This window comes from Toxorhynchites rutilus, chromosome 2 (genome assembly GCF_029784135.1).
Source record: "Toxorhynchites rutilus septentrionalis strain SRP chromosome 2, ASM2978413v1, whole genome shotgun sequence".
In the NCBI taxonomy this organism is placed as follows: Eukaryota; Metazoa; Arthropoda; class Insecta; order Diptera; family Culicidae; genus Toxorhynchites; species Toxorhynchites rutilus.
Window position 1 is genome coordinate 1900284 of NC_073745.1, and position 18932 is coordinate 1919215.

At 43.1% G+C, this 18932-nt stretch overlaps 1 protein-coding gene across 3 annotated transcripts in view; it reads right to left on the reverse strand.

Annotated features, from left to right (window-relative positions):
• Positions 1-11697: 11697 nt before the first annotated feature.
• The window catches only part of LOC129771931 (ecdysone-inducible protein E75), a 222003-nt gene continuing 214768 nt past the window's right edge, over positions 11698-18932 (reverse strand). For all 3 annotated transcript variants that reach the window (XM_055776077.1, XM_055776079.1, XM_055776078.1), the window contains one exon: positions 11698-15937. In XM_055776077.1, the coding sequence (XP_055632052.1) occupies positions 13676-15937 (2262 nt within the window). In that variant the 3' untranslated portion in view covers positions 11698-13675. The remainder of the gene's footprint in view (positions 15938-18932) is intronic.

Consider the following 18932-nt stretch of genomic DNA (forward strand, 5'->3'; position numbering starts at 1 on the left):
AGGAAGCAATCGTGATGTCAATGGCCGATGATGATCCGCGATGGATATCTATCCTGGTATGACGGTGATCGTTAAGTATGATGAGGTTTAGCTTTTGGACGATTCCCAAAATTGTTTTACCTCTTTTGTCACATTTGTTTCCTCCCCATGAAGAGTGGGAGGCGTTAAAGTCACCCATCAGGACGAATGGGTGCGGTAACTGTTTGATGGCATCCGTAAGTTGCGTTTCAATGTCATTACTGTGCAATGGGGGAATATAAATGGAAGCAAGGGTTACCTGTAGAGGTCCCTTCAGTTGTATCGCACATATTTGTAATGATGATGTTATGGGGATGACGGTATGAGGAAGGTCCCTCAGGACAGCGAGGCAGGCTCCAAAAAGCCCCGAGGATGGCCCTTCCTTAAAATACCATGAAAATTTGCCGCTAAACGCCCGCTCTAAGAGCGATACGTTGATTTTTTTAGCTTCTTGAAAAGCCAGTGCTAGTGGGAGATGTTGTTCCTCAGCTAACATTAGCTTAATTTCGTTCATGGAAGTGGATAGACCACGCAAGTTCCATTGAATAGCAAGTTTTCGGTTGGGTGTTTGGTTACAGGACGAAGGGTTGCTGTTACTAGCTAGAGGAGAGAATTTTAAAAAAGAGAACAAGGTAAGTGGGCTGAGGTAAGTAAATGGGGGTTCGAAGATGGGAGAAGGGTATGAGATTAGGAATGGGTAGATTTACCGGATTTGTTCTTCAGTCTAGGATCATTTTTGGAAACGTTGGCAGTTGGTTTGTTGCCAAGTGGGGTGGGTTTGTTTGAATGGTTGGATTGGTTGGAGGTTTTAGTTTTGGATGCGGTGGTTGGTTGGAATGAAGTGGATGGTTGGGGGGAAGTGGATGGTTGGAGGGAAGTGGATGGTTTGGGTTCGTTGGATGGTTGGGTTGAGTTGTATTTTTGGTTCTTGGATTTCTTCCTATTGGATTCTTTTCCTCGAAAAATTTCCTCTTCTGATGATTTGAATTCATCTGAGGTTGATCTTTTGTTGGTATTTTTCCTCTTGTTGGAGGGGGTTGTTTCAATTTCCATTGAAATGTCTGGGTCGGATTCTGAATCTGACGAGGAGGTGCTGAGTTCCGATTCCTGTGGATTACTGGACGGGATTGGAACTGCTTTTACGGAAGAAATTGGCTTAGCCTGAGTGCAGTTGCACTTGCATTGAGAACAACCAGTATTCTGAATTTTCTCTAGTCTTTCTTGCAGCTTACTTGCAAAGGAAGGACCATTTTTGTTCTCAAAAATGGATTTAGCTTCCTTGTAAGACACACCTTGGTCAATTCGGACTCTGGTGATGTTATCCTCTGCGATCCACGCTAGGCACTTCCTACTGGTTGAGGCGTGATTTCCCTTGCAGTTCACACAAGAGGCAGGTGCATTGCAAATAAAATTTTTGATTTTGTCTTTATCATTAGTATTTGTGTTAAGTTCGGGGTGGGCTACACCACAGTTGCGACAATGTTGGATTTTTTTAGCGCACTTTTTGGAAGTGTGGCCGAAAGCGAAGCATCCGAAGCATTGCATCGGGTTTGGATAAAAATTTCTGGTTGGCGCACGGAGGAATCCGAAGTTAATTGCTTCAGGGATCACTGTTCCGTTTATGGTAAGGATCATGGTAGAAGTAGGAACTCTTTCCTTCATGACTGGGTCAAACCTTAAAATTTTCTTAACACCGATCACATTTTGGTCGGCTAGTTCAGATAGGAGGATATCTCCATTTAAAAACATAACGTCACGACAGGACACAACACATTTGCGTTGGTTCAAGGTGGGATGGTATATAATTTCAATGGGTGTTTCGTCGATCAGCGACTTTGTACCCAGAAGCAATTGGACGAGTTTTTCATCTCGTAGATGTAGCGCATATTGAAGGCGATTTTTATCGTCGCGTTGAGGTTTAGCATCTTTGAATTCCTTAACGATCACTCCTTGGATCGATTTGGAAACCGTAAAAGGATTCGATGGAAGAAGATTGCCTTCAGTGGCTCTCAAAAGTAAAATTTGTAAATTGCCACCAAAAGGGTCAGCCCATCTGGGCAAGGTACGAGTGGTGGTAACACCGCTGTAAATATTGGTTGGCCTTCCGGCGCCGGAGCTGCTGGAAGCCATGATCGGGGCCTGGCTATATCGAAATACAGCCAGGCGCGGAAAAATATTCACGAACCAAAGTAGACTATACGACGTGCGACGGGGGACGAAAACGGCGGAGGACAGTAACGGCGGGGGACAATGCCAACGCAGTTACAAGAAACAAACACCGAAATCACTTGGCGGAAAAACACTGTTTTTAAAAACACTTGGAAAAAATCACTTTTAAATGTCTGTTAAATTAAAATCAATTTGGGATATGTAGTAAAAAAAAAAAGTTTAACCTATACCCTTTGGGCGTCCTATTTCTCAGTAGCTCCTGGTATAAAGAAAGGTTTGGTCACTCACCGATCGTGTTGAAGAACCACTCCGAATTCACCACCTAATGGTAGTGGGGTAGCGGGGAAGGGACCGGATACCGCCGACGGCAGGGCAATCGCCGCAGCGATTCGAAGCGACGAAGCGAAGAAGACCTCCTTTCACACCGCCTGAGTTGCTGATGGCTGAAGAGCAGAAATTGCGCCAAAATCGCGCGTCACTGGCAGGAAAACGATGTAGATGAGACGGGTGCAAACAGCGGGACACGCAAGGGGCAGTGAAAACTGCCGGTCAAAGTGGCCAATCCGACCGAACCAACTTCCTGAATGGCCGTTGGGGGCTTCTCGGCTGCTTCCTCCTTTCCTGGTATCCGGACAACTGTTGCTGAAAAAAAAACGTTATATTTAGGACCGAAAATAGCTTTGAGAAAAGCTTTGCATCCGATTGTAGGAGAAAACTTGTATTTCTATTATTCTCTTTTAGAATGGCGCTAAAAACATAACCGTTCAGATCGAGTGTCAGTAGCACCTTGTGTGGGCAGATACATGGAAGGAAGGTAGGAAGGTATTGAATTAGAGAGACTTTAAACTCTGAGAGTTCATTCGTCTCTTGCCCTTGAGGGCGGGAAATTTAACTAAAGGAAAACTAAGAAAAACTATTGCAAAATTCGTTATTCTCGCTCGACTCAGTCTTAGTAACCGCTATGGACGTATGTCGTATCGCCGCACCCTACACGGCTCTGGGGCCAAAAACACAACCAAACAATTGGAGCAGGGAAAAAGCCCATTTTAGTGTGCTTGAAGAGCTTGCTTCTAAAATGGGCGTAAAAACCTGCTCATCTTTTGCTGAAAATAAAAGAACAGAAAAGGAAAATACTTTTAATGTGTATTCATTTCGATATTATATTATTAAATTCTGTCGAATAAACCTGTATCCTTTAAGAATTTTATGGTCCGGTCCTCTTCGATGTTGTCTCTTGCTAATGCAGTTCTGATGCTGTCTCCAACCTGAAATTTTGTTCTAGAGATGTTAAAAACTGGGCAATTGATTAACAAATGCTCTACTGTGAGCCTTACATTGCACCATGTGCAGCGCGGTTGATTTGCGATCAAGAAATTATGTGTTAAGAGAGTATGTCCGATACGCAAGCGTGTCAGGCATACTTGAATGGGGCGCTTAGTACTGTCCATCCAAGGATGGGTGGTATTCTTTATCTTTCTTAGAAAGAAGTCATTAGAGGTGTTCCAATTTATATCCCAACACGATCGTAGGTTGTTATCAACCCATCTGATGATGTCTTCGGACGGGGGGATATCAGTCCATAGTTCAGAATTTCTTCCCTCTTTGGCAAGACGATCAGCTAATTCATTTCCTTGAATTCCGCAGTGTCCCGGGATCCAACAGAAAACGATGTCCTTTCCCTTGATTCCAGCTTCAATGCTTTGGGTCCAGGGGTGCTTATTTTCGCCACTCTGGAGTGCAAGCAGGGAGCTGTAGGAATCGGAGAAAATCACCGTTTTCGTGTTATCATCACATAGTGATATCGCAACGAGGAGGGCAGCTGTTTCTGCTGAGAAAATTGAACAGATGGATGGTAATTGGAATTTTATCTGAGCATTGTCGGAAAATATGCCAAATCCTACTTTATCACCATCAACAGATCCATCTGTGAAGATTTTGCGATGGAAGGGGAACTGTTTATGTATGTGATTGTTGAAGATAGCTGTGACTATACTGTTGGCTTCACCAGCTCTAACAGAGTTTTTAATAGTCCAGTCAAATTTTGGTCCTTGGTCGTACCATGGTCGAGGGCCTTCTCTAGTTAGAGGAGCGGCTCCCGGGAGAGTGATATTGCAAATGTCTTGAAGCCATTTGCTAGCTCTCGTGGTGGTTGATGTGAGATTTGGATATTTCTGTGAGATTCGGATGGCTCGATTGGCCAAGGCTCTGGTGATGAACATTTCGAAGGGAACTTGGCCAGCCTCCACAAGCAAAGCTTTTATTGGGCTGGACTTACAGGCTCCTGAGGCATATCTGATTACGCTATGGTAGCAAGGTTTTAAATGATCAATTGATTTCCAGGATGCACTGCTGAAGAGTTCAATCCCGTATAGCATTTTTGTGAAGACGATACTTCTACCGATTTTATAAATGGTTTTACGCGCGCTTAAGCGGCTGCGACCACTTATTACCATCGTTAACCGGATACGGCTTTTGATATCTGCTTTTGTCTTTTTGATGTGGTCTGTGAATGAAAGATTTTTATCTATTGTAACACCTAGAATTCGAGCTGATTTAACTCGTTTCACAAGTGCACCATTAATTTTGCATGGTTTGAATTTTTTCTTGTGACCTTTTAGACTGCAGCAATGAAGTATATTGGATTTTTGTGCTGAAATTTTGAAACCAATTGAATCTGCCCAGCTGCTGATAGCAGAGATTCCTATCTGGAGTCTTCTGCGTGCAAGTTCAGTGAATGATGCTCGGGCCATAAGCAGTATATCGTCAGCATATGCCAGTATTTCGATGTTTGGTGGAATAACATCGAAAACTGATTGCATTGCTATTAAGAAGAGAGTTGCCGAAAGAACAGAGCCCTGTGGTACTCCGTTTTCTTGAACTCGGCTTTCAGATATTGACCCTCCGAAGAAAACTTGAAAACTTCGGTTGAGGAGGAAACTTTGAATGATTTCGAAGAGGTACCCTTCGAATCCCCATTGGTGGAGTTGATCTATGATATTATGCTTCCAGGTGGTATCGAATGCTTTGGAAAGATCAAGCAAAGCAAGTTCATTGTGTTGTCTCTTCTGTGTGGAGTCATGAAGAAATTGGTTGAGATGGCAGAAATATGTACTTGTGCCTTTTCCTCGACGGTAAGCATGTTGTCTGGGGTCTAGTAGTTGTTGTTCTTCGAGGGTTGTTATCAGTCTTCGGTTAATCATCCTTTCAAAAAGTTTCCCTAAGCAGCTGAGGAGCGTGATAGGGCGATAGCTATTCACATCACGTTTGTCCTCCTTTGCTTTGGGGATCGGGATTACCATGCCAGCTTTCCATGAATCTGGAAAGTATCTGTTTGTCCAGCACTCGTTGAAAATCTGCAAAAGCAGGATTTTCGCATGGTGGGGCAGGTGTCTTATCATCGGGTATTCGATATTATCCGGGCCGGCTGACTTACCTTTGGACCTTTTAAGGGCCCAGAGCAGCTCGTCCATGGAGAAAGGTTTGTTGTATTCGTGCTGTTGACCTGTAGCAGAGGGAAACACTTCTAGTTCTGCTTTGGCTTTGATATTCTTAAAGGCATTGGTGTAATTCGAAGTGGATGAAGATTTGGCGAAATGATCTGCCAGATGTTCGGCTATGGTACCAGGGTCTTCGGTAGTAATACCGTTGATCTCAATGGAATAGCAGTTAGAAGCTTTCTTGCCACTGAGAGCGTTGACCTTGTTCCATAGTTCTTTTGAAGATGTTGAAGGATTAAATTCATCAAGAAATTCAGTCCAGCTTTGGGTTTTTGCTTCGGCTATTGCTTTTCTGGCATTAGCTCTAGCTTCCTGAAAATTGGATAAAGCAATCCTTTTGCTGTTGTTTCCATCTGGAAGACGTCTGAGAAGACGAAGCAGTTTTCTTCTTTTTTTGATGGCAAGAGCTACTTCGTTATTCCACCAGGGGACAGCCTTACGACCGGGGTTCCCACTTGTTCTGTAGATATTTACTTCTGCAGCGGAGAGAATGGCTTGAGTAAAGTCATCAACAGAGTAGCTTATGTGTGCTTGAAGTAAGCTGTCAATTGTAGATTCGAAGCCTTCCCAGTTGGCTGATTGGTATTTCCATTTTCTGCGAAGAGTAATATTGGGATTCCTTGTTAATGTTCTGATGTGAATTGGGAAGTGATCACTTCCTCTGAGGTCATTGTCAACAAACCAATTTAGTCTGGGTGCCAGTTCCCATGATGCGATCGTGAGATCGAGGGCAGACGTTGATCCATAACGTGGATCGAGTCTGGTATGTTGATGATCGTTGATGATAATGAGGTTCAGTTTTTGGATGATTCTAAGAATCGTATGACCTCTTGCGTCACATTTTTTTCCTCCCCAGGAAGTATGGTGTGCGTTGAAGTCACCCATGATAATAAATGGGTGTGGTAATTGTTTGAAAGCATTTACCAAATCAACTTCAAAATCATTGATATTGTGCTGAAGGGATATGTATATTGAAGCAAGGGTTACCTGGAAAGGTCCCTTGAGTTGGACTGCACATATTTGTAGTGGTGATGTTATGGGGATCACAGTATGAGAAAGGTGACTTAGGACAGCGAGGCATGTTCCTCCTTGTTGTGAAGATAGTCCGTCACAAAAATACCATTTGAATTTGCCTCCTAGGGCACTATTCATGTCTGTACCAGTCGGTACTTTAGTTTCTTGGAAAGCTAGGGTTAGTGGGAGATGTTTCTCTTCCGCTAACATTAATTTTATTTCGTTCATTGAACTGTAAAGCCCACGCAAGTTCCATTGAATGGAAAGTTTGCGATTAGGGATAGGGTCTCGAGACGATGGTGTATGATTAGGTGGGGGATTGAATGTTAAGATTGGAAGGAGGGAAGTGGGCTGAGGTGTGGAGGATAAATTGGAGATTGGTGGAGTAGAAATCAGTTGAAATTAGTTGTGGTTGGGTTTTTCACCCTTGGATTGTTTGAGTTTTAGTCTCGGATCATTTTTGGAAACATTAACAATTGGTTTGTTGGTAGTAGGATTGGGTTTGTGTTGGGTAGTAGGTGGATTGGATCCAATTGGTTGGGTTGAAGTGCTGGGTTGTGATAGGTAGTTCTGGTGGGATTGGGTCTTCTGTAGGGTTGGGGTCGATTTCTTATTTTTAGGTTTCTTCCTAGAAGATTCCTTCTCAATTGGTTGTTCATCTTCCGATGATTTGAATTCATCTGAAGTTGTTGTTTTCGAGATGATTTTTCTTTTGTTTGAGTAAGTTGATTCAGAATCTTCCTCAGAGTCAATTGGTATGATGCTGGATCCCTGTTCAGATTTTTTATTGGCCTGAATAGAAACAGTCTTATTCGATTTAATAGGAGCTGACTTTGTTTGTGTACAGTTGCACTTGCATTGTTGGCATCCTGTGTTTTGGATATTGTCAAGCCGCTCTTTTAATTTACTAGCGAAGGAAGAACCATTATTGTTTTCACAAATGGATTTAGCTTCCTTGTAGGAGATTCCTTCATCAATCCTAACTCGCGTTATCTTGTCCTCGGCGATCCAAGCTGGGCACTTCCTGCTAGTGGAGGAGTGATTTCCCTTGCAGTTCACGCATGAGGCAGGTGCATTGCATTGAAAATTCTTCGCCTTGTCTTTATCGGTTTGGTTTAGTTCTGGGTGTGCTACACCACAGTTACGGCATAACTGTATTTTCTTCATACACTTCTTGAAAGTATGTCCATAATTATAGCATCCGAAGCATTGCATCGGGCTAGGATAGTAGTTTCTGGTTGGTGCGCGAATGAAACCAAAGTTAATCGCTTCGGGAATGACTGTTCCGTTGATGGTTAGGATTAGGGTAGAAGTTGCTACCTTTTCCTTTTTAATTGTATCGTATCTAAATATTCTTTTGACACCGATAACTTTTTGCTCAGAGAGTTCAGTAAGAAGTACATCCTCTGGCATGGAAACAACATCCCAGCAAGATACAACACACTTGCGTTGATTAAGAGTGGGATGAAAAATTATTTCAATTGGGGTCGAGTCAGTTAGCGACTTCATACCCAGTAAAGGTTCAACCTGTTTGACGTTGCGTATTTGTAGAACATATTGAAGGCGACCTTTATCATCGCGTTGAGGTTTTGCATCTTTAAATTTATCTCCGATCACACCTTGGATCGATTTCGATACAACGAAGGGGTTGGGTGGAAGAATATTACCATCAGTTGCTCTTAACAGTAAAATTTGCAAATTTCCGCCAAAGGGATCAGCCCATTTGGGGGAAGTGTGGGTGGTGGGAACACCATTGTATATATTTGTTGGCCTTCCGGCGCCGGAGCTGCTGGAAGCCATGTTCAAGGCTGGCTATACCTAGGTACAGCCAGGTAAAAAGTTTTTAAATTTTCTTATTCTATGTACGTTGTGCGTCGGGGGACAATAACAGCGGGGACGAAAACGGCGGAGGACGGTAACGGCGGGGGACAATGCCAACGCAGTTACAAGGACGAACACCGCAATTACTTGGCTGAAAAACACTTGGGGCAGAAAAGCACTGTTTTAAAAACACTTGGAAAAGTCACTTTTAAATGTCTGTTATATAAAATTAATTTGGGATATGTAATAAAAATTTCCTAACCTATACCCTTTGGGCGTCCTATCTTTCACTAACTCCTGGTAAAATGAAAAGTTTGGTCACTCACCGATCGTGTTGAAGGACCTCCTCGAAGATCACCACCTAATGGTAGTGGGGTAGCGGGGAAGGGACCGGACACCGCCGACGGCAGGGCAACAGCCGCAGCGGCTCGAAACGACGAAGCGAAAATAACCCCCTTTCACACCTTACACCTCCTGAGCTGCTGATGACTGATGAGAAGAAGATTGCGCCAAAATCGCGCGTCACTGGCAGGGAAAACGCCGCTGATGAAACGGGCGCAAACAGCGGGACACGCAAGGGGCAGTGAAAACTGCCGGTCAAAGTGGCCAATCCGACCGAACCAACTTCCTGAATGGCTGTTGGGGGCTTCTCGGCTGCTTCCTCCTTTCCTGATGTCCGGACAACTGTTGCTGAAAAAGAACGCTTTATTTAGTACCGAAGACAGCTTTGAAAAACGCTATGCAGCAGATACATGAAAGTAGGGGGAGCTTTTATTCTCACCGACATGTATTCCCTAACAGAGATTTCAAATCCAAGGTGTCTGGGGGAAATCAGCATGTAAATACCCTCGTGGTCGATAGTTTAACTAACGACGCGCACAAATGGATAGTGCTCATGTCAAGCAAACCATTTGTCATGACAATTGTCATGCGAAATTGCGAAAACAGAATAGAAACTGAGAGAGGTTGGCGTCGACATCATGCCTCATACCGTTTGTTTCTATTCTGTTTTCGCATTTACGCATGACAAATGGTTTGCTTGCTCATTGTAACTAGCGTGGGCATTGCTGATTGCATACGTGCTGGCGGATAAGTTCGGAGTGATGAACGAGTTTTTTTTTTTGTTATTTTCGTTCCAATAAGAATCTATCGATAGGTAGATTGAAGAATGATGTTTCAATGAGCTGAATAGATCTTATGCTAGATGGAATATAAATAAAATTAAAATTTGGAACTTTTATGTTGGTTGCTTCGTGAAATTTCATATCAATGACCGATCATGTATTTTGAAACTTTTAGCAGAACTGTAAGCGTAAAATTGTATATGGTAGCTATTGTGTTAAAATGACTTGAAATATGAAACTTTTTTTTTCTCCCAACGAAAGTTCATGCGACAAGCAAAATTGGAAAAATGAAGGAGTATTCGAAAAAGTGATTCCACATATGCTCTATATATCGTATTGGGTGCTGTTCGCTCAATTGAAATTCGCCTTGAGGCATGTAGAATCGTGTTCCGTTGGGTTTAAAGCGAAAAGGAAATGGGTTGAATAAACACTCAGAAAAAAAAATTATAAATGAAATTACCTTTTCCATTTCAAATATATTTTCTCTATACTAAAGTAACACTTTTTTTCTGGTGATAAAATTTGTGTTCGATGATGATTGATGAGCTTTTTTTTCTTTATTTCATCCATACATTACACAGGAGCCATCTCGTCCAGGAATACAGAGGGCGGCTTTGGTACGTGATACGCACTATCTAATGACTAATCACCATCCTTCTATCATTACCACTCGGTTATGGACACTGGTGGAGTGAACAAACATTTCCTAACAACCAGACAAAACTGACCCAAACCATCGAACGTAAATTGAAGAATGATGTTTCAATGAGCTGAATAGAACTTATGCTAGATGGAATATAAATAAAATCGAAGAGTTTTACAATTTATCCAAAATCAGCATGCAGCAGATAGCCTAACGGAATCCTACGTCAACTATGCGGTCGTGTCTTGGACGCAACCCTCCTGTGAATTTTTTGGTGTATTCAGAAGGAATACTCTATTTTTTCATCAATTGGTTTTCAAAATCGCTATTTTTAGAAATTTAATGGTTTCTAAATTTCCTACACAGATAACTTCCTCCGTTTTTTACTGGGATTGATGTCGGAAGATTGTGGAGGAATCTCAATAACTTTTGAGCAATTGTAATCTAACCAAAAACTTGAATCCTCGATTCCAACCCATTTTGTTGACACTTTGCATAATATTTTTCCCTCCAGGATTCGAATTTGAGTCATTGTAAGGTTATACGTTCCGGAAGATGACACTTGAGTGTTATTGTCATTTGCATCACTTTCGTCAACAAACACTGCAACCTATCAGCCACGATGTTAACGAGTGCAAGCAAATGCAGTGTAGGAGCGTAGAAAACGATGTAATCCGGAGTTTAATGCTTCAGTAAAATCATTAAATTCTGTAAAACAAAGTAACTTTCATCTGCTATGTTCAAATATATGTAGCCCGATATTAAAATCGTTTTATCACCGACGATAATAGACTGCCTTGTTTTGTATGCCGAGTGAACCACTTCCGTTCCGTTGACGATAATAACCTACAGAAAAGCACGTGGTTTCTTAAACCCAACTTCCCACTGGGATTTGATTTTTGCCTCTACTGTCAAAGTTGGAGGGGAAGTTCGTTTCGTTCAAGTCTGTGGAATATTGCTTGCAACATGTGACGACAGAAACTTGTGTACTGTTTCGTTTCGTTTAATTTTGTTCTAGTTCTAGCAAGTGCACACAGATGTCGTTGAATTTGGGCGACGACTAAAGCCGACACAAAACTTTAACCTATCCATGACGCCAGCCAGTCTGACCAAATTTTACCACATTCTACAATCAGACTACATTCAGAAAAAAAGTTCAGCAGTGGACTATACGAAAAGGAAAAAATTTCTTTCACTGTTCCAATAAAAACTCATTGCATTTTTTTTTCATATTAATTGCAACAATGAAGCAATATTTAATACTTTATTTCGTTCAATCATTCCTCAATTCAACTGATTTTCTTTATTCTGTGTGTTTGTGTTTTGTTGTTTTGTTACCTGTTCTGCAAAATGTGTTCAGTATCCGGATTTTCTGTCCTGCACATTACTATCTGCTTGGGTGTCCTCTCTGTTTCTTACTTTTTATTATCCTTGTTTTCGTATTATTTACTTGTTATATGGTTGTTTGTTTTTTTAAATACAATAATATGAATTTGAGTTGTTTTTTTTGTTTTTTTTTTTGCTTATATTTTTTTATATTCGCCCGCTTTGCCTCTTTTTTGTGTGTGTTTTTTTCTTCAATTTTCAATTGTTTTTCTTCATTGTTCTCCTTTAAAGTTACACAGCTATACTTCTAATTCTATGCCTTCCTGCTTACACTTGTAGGTTTTTTTTACTGTTGCACATTTTTCACGATTTGTTTTCTGTATTTCTCTTCTGTATTCTCTCATTTGCTTTCATTCTCTGCTCAGTAGTAATATAAATTGATAGAATCACTCCACATTTTCATGCTTTTTTATTCCGCGATCGCATTCAAGTTTTTAAACTTAATTCTTTTTTGTGTTATTTTAAAATCATTGATCCTTATGTCATACTTTTGATAAAGGTATTTCTGCTTCCTTTAATAAAAAAAATAACCATAATAATAAGAAAAGGAAAAAACTAATTGTCTTGATTAAAATGGTTCTGTTTTAAATTAAAACTTGGTCTCGTTTGTGTATCTATGTGTGTGTTTTTTAACCCTAACATGTTATATTTAACATTTTCTATTTACAGTTGCTTGTTGTTTTTTGGAGGAAAACACAAAAGACAAAATGATGGAGAATAATAAGAAGGATAATAAGCAAGTGTTTCAATAAATAAAAATCTGCACGTTTCATTAAAAATAATCATCTAATTACACTATTTACAACGTTAATTCGCTCCCTTCCTCTCAATGATCGATAGTTTTCCACCCAAGAATATGATGGATGGAAAAGGAGAGCTCCTCGAGTCACTTAACTTGCTAGCCTTATGTAAAAGTAGTTCCGAATAATAATTCTCTTTTGCGATGAAATTAATAAGAACGGATTGTGTATTCCACTTACTTCAAAGTACGATCTTCTGTAATTCATCTTTGCTTAAAACAAATTCTTCTCACTTTTAGTTTCATTGTTTTTTTCTATCTTTCTTTGCAAATCATTTCCTCAAACATTCTGACACACACACACACACATAAACGCTCGCAGCACACTGAAAATTGTGTTTGGTAAAATTTGGAATTTTACATCCTGCTTCCATTCCCCCTCTGACCGATCTCTTTTCTCAAGATTACGCTCCACCAACTAAATTTGTTGCGATAAATTCCTTCTTGAGGCTGTTGTTTTTGTTTGTTTGTTTATAACTATTTACAATTACAGCTTCCCTATTGTTCCATTCGAATGTAATGCTAGATCATTCAAACTTGGTATTTTGTTGCTGATAAAGGGCCTTCCGCCGCCCGCTCTCAATGGATGCAATTTTAATTGGAACATCTTTGTCGCATCCCTGTTCTCATTTGCCCTATCTGCTAAAACGTATTTTACTTTCGTCTGTGTTTGGCTTGGTTTTATGTTTTTTTTTGTTGCATACTCCCGTTTTTTATTTCACGCACAATGATTCTAAAAATGGGAGGGAATCCGGTTCTGTCCCCGCCGCGTTTCGCTCGGCCAGCCAGCCAGCCAGCTTTGTTCCTATACTCTCGTTCGCTTCAAACGCTTCAAACGCTTCAAAGTAGAATTTAAGGGGGGAAAATAGAGATCTTCATTTTGTTATAGCTTTGTTTGTTTGTTTTTTTTTTGTTATAAAATATCATCCATTTCCATTTTGTGTTACACACATCATTGCCATTCCCAGATTGATTTCCTCCTCCTGCATCACATCATTCACACACCCACACAGCAGCATTCTGTTTGAGTTGGGTTCTGTTTCTGCCTTTGAGTTATAAAATACTATCATACTAGAATAATAGTTGTTACTCTTACAGTTTAAGCTTTGTACAGTTTGTGTGTGTAAACTGATTTGCCTCTTTATCTGCTTGTTTGTTTTTTGTTGTTGTGTTGTGAGTTGGTTCGTGTCTCCACTCCACTCTCTTATGCTTCCAGTAGCACTTTGTGGATGGTGCTTGTTGCGGTGGCATTCGCCGAGGCATTGCTGCGGGCGGGCGAGGGAGAAGGGGATTTCTTGGAGAGGTTCAGCGGGGCATCGGTGTGGCCCACCGATGCGGTGCCTCCAGCAATGTCAACTTGAAGCTCCAGCAGACGAGGTGATGGGGAAGGAGCAGACACTGCTGCCAAGGGTTGTGGGGAACCGATCGAACCGGTGGTCGTGCTAGCCGGTGCCATCGCTGCTACTGGTGGGGAGATCGATGTCGAATGTGGCGACTGGAAGTAGCGAATCGAGCTACAGCTGGAGCTACTACTGGAAGAGGACGAAGTGTCAGCACTGCCGGTGGAATTTAGCGATGGGGAAGGCGTCTGTTGACGAGTCGTGGTGATGACACTTGCTGGGCCACTCTGCCATCGGTTGACGACGACGTTGCTGTTACTGCTGCCGTTTGCGTTTGAGGAGGTGAACGGACAGCCCCCATTCGAGCTGCTGCTGCTACTGCTACTGCTACTCGAAGTCAGTGGCGATACGGAGGACGAACGTGGACTGCACACCAACAGACCACTACGGTACGGACCGTGGGATTCCGGATGCTGTTGTTGCGGCTGCTGCTGGTGGTGTTGGTGATTATGCTGAGCATGTTGCGATTCCCGCATGATGTAGTTGTGGATGATGTCGGAACGTTTCATCTGTTCCGGTGTCATCGTTGGTTGTTCCATCAATGATTTGGCCAGAACTGAGTGCGTGCTGGAGAGGGAAGACGACTGATGATGGCTTGCGGGGGGTGTTAACTGATGATTGTGAAGATGGTGATGGTGATGATGAAGGCTTTGGTGTGGCGATTGATGCATTGGCCTTGTTAAATGCATGTGAAGTTGGGATTGTGGCTGCTGAGGAGGGGATTGAGCTGCTCCCGAACTGCTGCTATGCGACGAAACCACCGCCACCGAACTTGGCGATGATGACGACGAGGATGATGGTTTGGGAGAATGTGATGAAAGTGTAATTGTTGATGAGGACGAAGAGCTTGGAGCGGGTTCGGCTTCACTCTCCCGATGACGCATTGCTCGGAACTTCTTGTGGGGTTTGTATGCTTCGTCCATTAGGCTGTTGGTATCGTACAGTGGAGGCGCCTGAAGGACTCGCTTCAACACTGGCATATTTTCCACAATGTGACGCTTATCGTCCGATTGGTCCTCCAGCGAAGATCGCGGACTGGAGCAAGAAGATGATCCACTGCTGACCGGTTTATGATCGTGCTTCTCGTTACCGGATTCGATGCCAGAATCGGTGGGCGAATCCAGCTTCCTGTACCGCACATGGTGAGTTCCGCCTACCGAACGTATCACTGGAGTAATCGTCAGTCCATTTTGCGCGAGATGCGCTGCGCCCCCGATAATATCGTCTTCAGCCGATGATCCGGAACTGGCCCGATGCCGGATTGGGCACTGTCCCGAAAGTGTTGCGGCCAGTAAAGGTGCCGAAGCGCTTAACGAAGATGTTGTGTGCGAATAATCGGACGTAGTTTCAGCCGATTCGGTGCTTGACACCGAACTCATCGGACTCTTCGCCACATCTTCCACGTTATTGCCATCACAACTCCATGTGTTTGAGCCCGGACTTTTGGCGAGTTCTTCCTCGGCACTCCACATCTGCTGTCGCAACAATTCTTTGTGTTCCGTCCGAAACACTACCAGCTTCTCGGTGTGCAGAGTGCTCAATGTTCTCAAATCTGGAAGTGTTCTCAGCAGTTCCTGCATGAATTCCGGTTTGTCTGGTCGGTTCTGCGAAACGATGGACTGCAGACAGGCCTTCAGCTTGCTGTACATCCTCTCGATCAGCTCCACATTCCGCAGACCCGGTCTGTCGGGCGTGATCAGCACAATGGCACAGAACAAACCAATCTCCGCATCGGTCAAGTTCATCGAGTTCATTCTCTCCGCAAAGTTGAACGTCGAGTCCACTAGGAAGCGCGCATTGGCACCATTCTGGATCGTATCCCGGCGCATCACCTGACCATTGAGACAGATGATCGAATTGATCTGCGAGTCGAACATACATATCAGCCGCACAAACAGCGCATCGAACAAACCCGCTTTCAGCAGCGTGAATTTATCGTCCTGGGTTAACAGCTGGAAGCCGGGGATCATACCGGCGAAGTCGATCACACCCCGAATAACGTGTGCGAACCGCTGGCTAAACTCCTGCTCCGATTGCAGCTCTGGGGCCGGATTTAATGGACAAGCCTGGAAAAGATAGAGAAAGAAAAAGAACTTCTTAGACATGCTTAACAAGAACAAGAAACATAATTTCTACGTAAGGAATCAAGGGAAGGGGAGTTCAACTGACGCAATCAACCGAAGACGACAGCCTCACGGAAGTCCCGTTAATCAAAGTATTGCATAAACTTTTTCCCTCGGTGCGAAAACCATTGACGTGCGTCGTTTGTTCTGCTTACGTACTCACTCTTACTCATTCTTCCACCCGGAGAAAAGTGATTGCGCTCACCCGTTGAGACATGTGTGCGTGTGTTGGTGAGCAAAACGCTTCCTCATGCTGACCTTGAAAATAATTGATACGCTCTGTGTGTGGCTGTTTTCCCCCTTCCCCCCTTCATTGCGAGGAGGAATTCTGCCAGCGAAAACTATTTTTGACCGTAGCAAGGTCAGCGCGGCTACAATGTCAGCGCCGCGAAGACGTAACAACTCTTCTAGCAGACGACGACAAACAGCGATATTGCGCCGCAAGAATTTTCAATTTTTGTTTTGTTTTTGTTTTTGTCTCTTGCAGCAGGCTGTGATTAATTATCAACACCCGATAAAGCGCTATTTACTCCGTATGCGGTGTGGTGTTTTCATCAGAACACACAGTAGGCGCGCGCTCCTGTTGATGACCGCCGCCCCGTTGCTGCTGCTCGGCTCTGGTGAGTGATCTTCCAAGTATTGGTGCGGATCGATATGACGTCGACCTCGCGCGAACAGTGTGGGCAACCCAAGCGCGCGCGTGTGTCTGATCTTCTTCCCGCGCGTCCCACCGCCGCCGCCGCCGCCACAGCTGGTGCTCTAATCGCTGACAATCAAGCTGTGTGTGAATGTTCTTCTTCTGCAGCTCCTGCCCCGCCAAACACACGTTGGTGTTTTGTATCATTTTTTTCTGCTCTGTTCCTTCGCATTTTGTTATTCCGTTCGGAGAGTGCGCGAAAATACCAAACACGTCAAGGTCGACGAACTGAGTTCAAGGTTTCGGGGCAATTTGACGGAGCGGCATTCTGGGGAAGCGCTTCTGTGTTTTTTTTTCTCCTAGGCAGAAGGATGGGGAGTGTTGGGAGAATGATGATGCATTTTTTTCTGTCTCATCACTGGCTTTTCTTAGAACGTGTATGTTTAGAAAGCGAGGTAATTTTTTCTTGATTTTATAATCGGCTGAATTACTGCTGCTCGTGGCAAATTTCAGGGAATATTCCAAACAGGAAACCAATATCAGACTGAACGGGAAATACATTGATTAATCAATGGAGGACTTATTGAGCAAATTCTTCTTACACCACTTCCTAATAATCAATGCCTGAAGCAGAAACGACGCAGAATCCTTTTGAAGACACAAACTTTTTTCTCCAAATAATTCCTTGGCACGGCGCAGCGAACGGTCCTTGATGATGTGTTATAAGTAGTAGTCTTTGTTAATTTTCACACCTCTATTGATTCGTCAATTCATTCATAGCACTGGCAACTATGGTTTTTCTATGGTGGGTATTGCTCTCCAAATCATCAATGCTGAAGCATTCTGAAATCGTTCCTCTTCTCTTTTATCAGCCGGAATATCACGAAGAGGTGTTTATTTTTCTTGTTCAATGCAGCAATTTTTCATCCGAAGAAAAATATTATGTGAGCAGCGTGCGCCTTCAGCAGAAACCGTGAAACTGGCAACCCTGTCGGCAATATTTTTGTGATAATTCATGAATCTTTTGTTTCTTAAATTTATAATGATACTACATCCCATTGAGAGATTAAATCTTCTTAACAATTTTTCGCCAATAATCCCGATCCATGGCTGCAGTTCGACGACTGCTAAGATTCTTGCTAAGTCCTTCTCCACTCCCCGGCAATCTTGCCCTGCCCAGCGCACTCGTCTATCCTTGGTGACTTTCTGCTGGGTTGCTGGATTCGCCGTAGAGTTGCGCCAGTTCGTGGTTCATTCTCCTTCTCTATACTCCGTTTTCCTGTACACCACCGTAGATCATCGTTCTGAGCGCTCGGCGTCCGAAAGCACCAAGAGCTTGGTTCGTGCCCATAGATAACAACCGGTCGAATTAGGGATTTGTACATGGTACACTTCGTACGGGGTCGGAGTTCTTTGGACCTTGAGCATTTGCGGAGCCCATAGTAGACACGACTTCCATTGACTATGCGTCTTCGAATTTCACGGCCTTTGTTGATGTCAGTTGTTATCAACGAGCTAAGGTAGACAAATTCCTCTACCATCTCGAACTCGTCGCCGTCGATCACAACACTACTACCAAGAATAATCGGACCGTGAAGAAATTATCACCATTGAAAAGGCATCACAGAAATGGCCACTACTGGGTCCACCGCTGATTTGCGTAAGCTTGTGGTTCATCCTTCGCCTCCATACGCCGTGCTTCTGCACACCACCAAATGTGGTTCCTAACAAACGTCGTTCAAGGATTTCGATTGTTTCTGCGAGCATCATTCCCCTTTAGAGGATAACCGGTCTTATGAACGTTTCGCCCAGGGAACACTTCGCACGATTTCTAAATCTTTTGACTTCCTGTGTTTGTAGAGACCATAAAAAGGAGTGTATCGAAAAGTAACCCAGTAACGTTCAATTGGCCGCAGCTGGGGACAGTTAGGTGGGTTGAGGTCTTTTTCGACGACATGATGTTGTTTTTCGAAAACCATTGTATAATTGGCCGATGCCAAATCCGACCAGAATAAAGAAGGAATCTCGTGCTTTCTATAAAATGAAAGCAATCTCTTCTTCAAGCATTCTTCCACATAAATTTAAGCATTTATAGTCCCTTTTGTGAAAATAGTTGACGATCGCATGCCACACGTGCAAATGGCTTACCAAACGAGCCCTTTTCGGCCGAATTTTCCCATCGCAACAGTCGTAGCCGCTAATGGTGCACTCTCTCCAATCGATTTGGTATGAAATTGAAGTCCCGGCAGCGTTCTGGAATCTTCTTTGACATATGTCTCGTCATCCATGGGAATACACTGG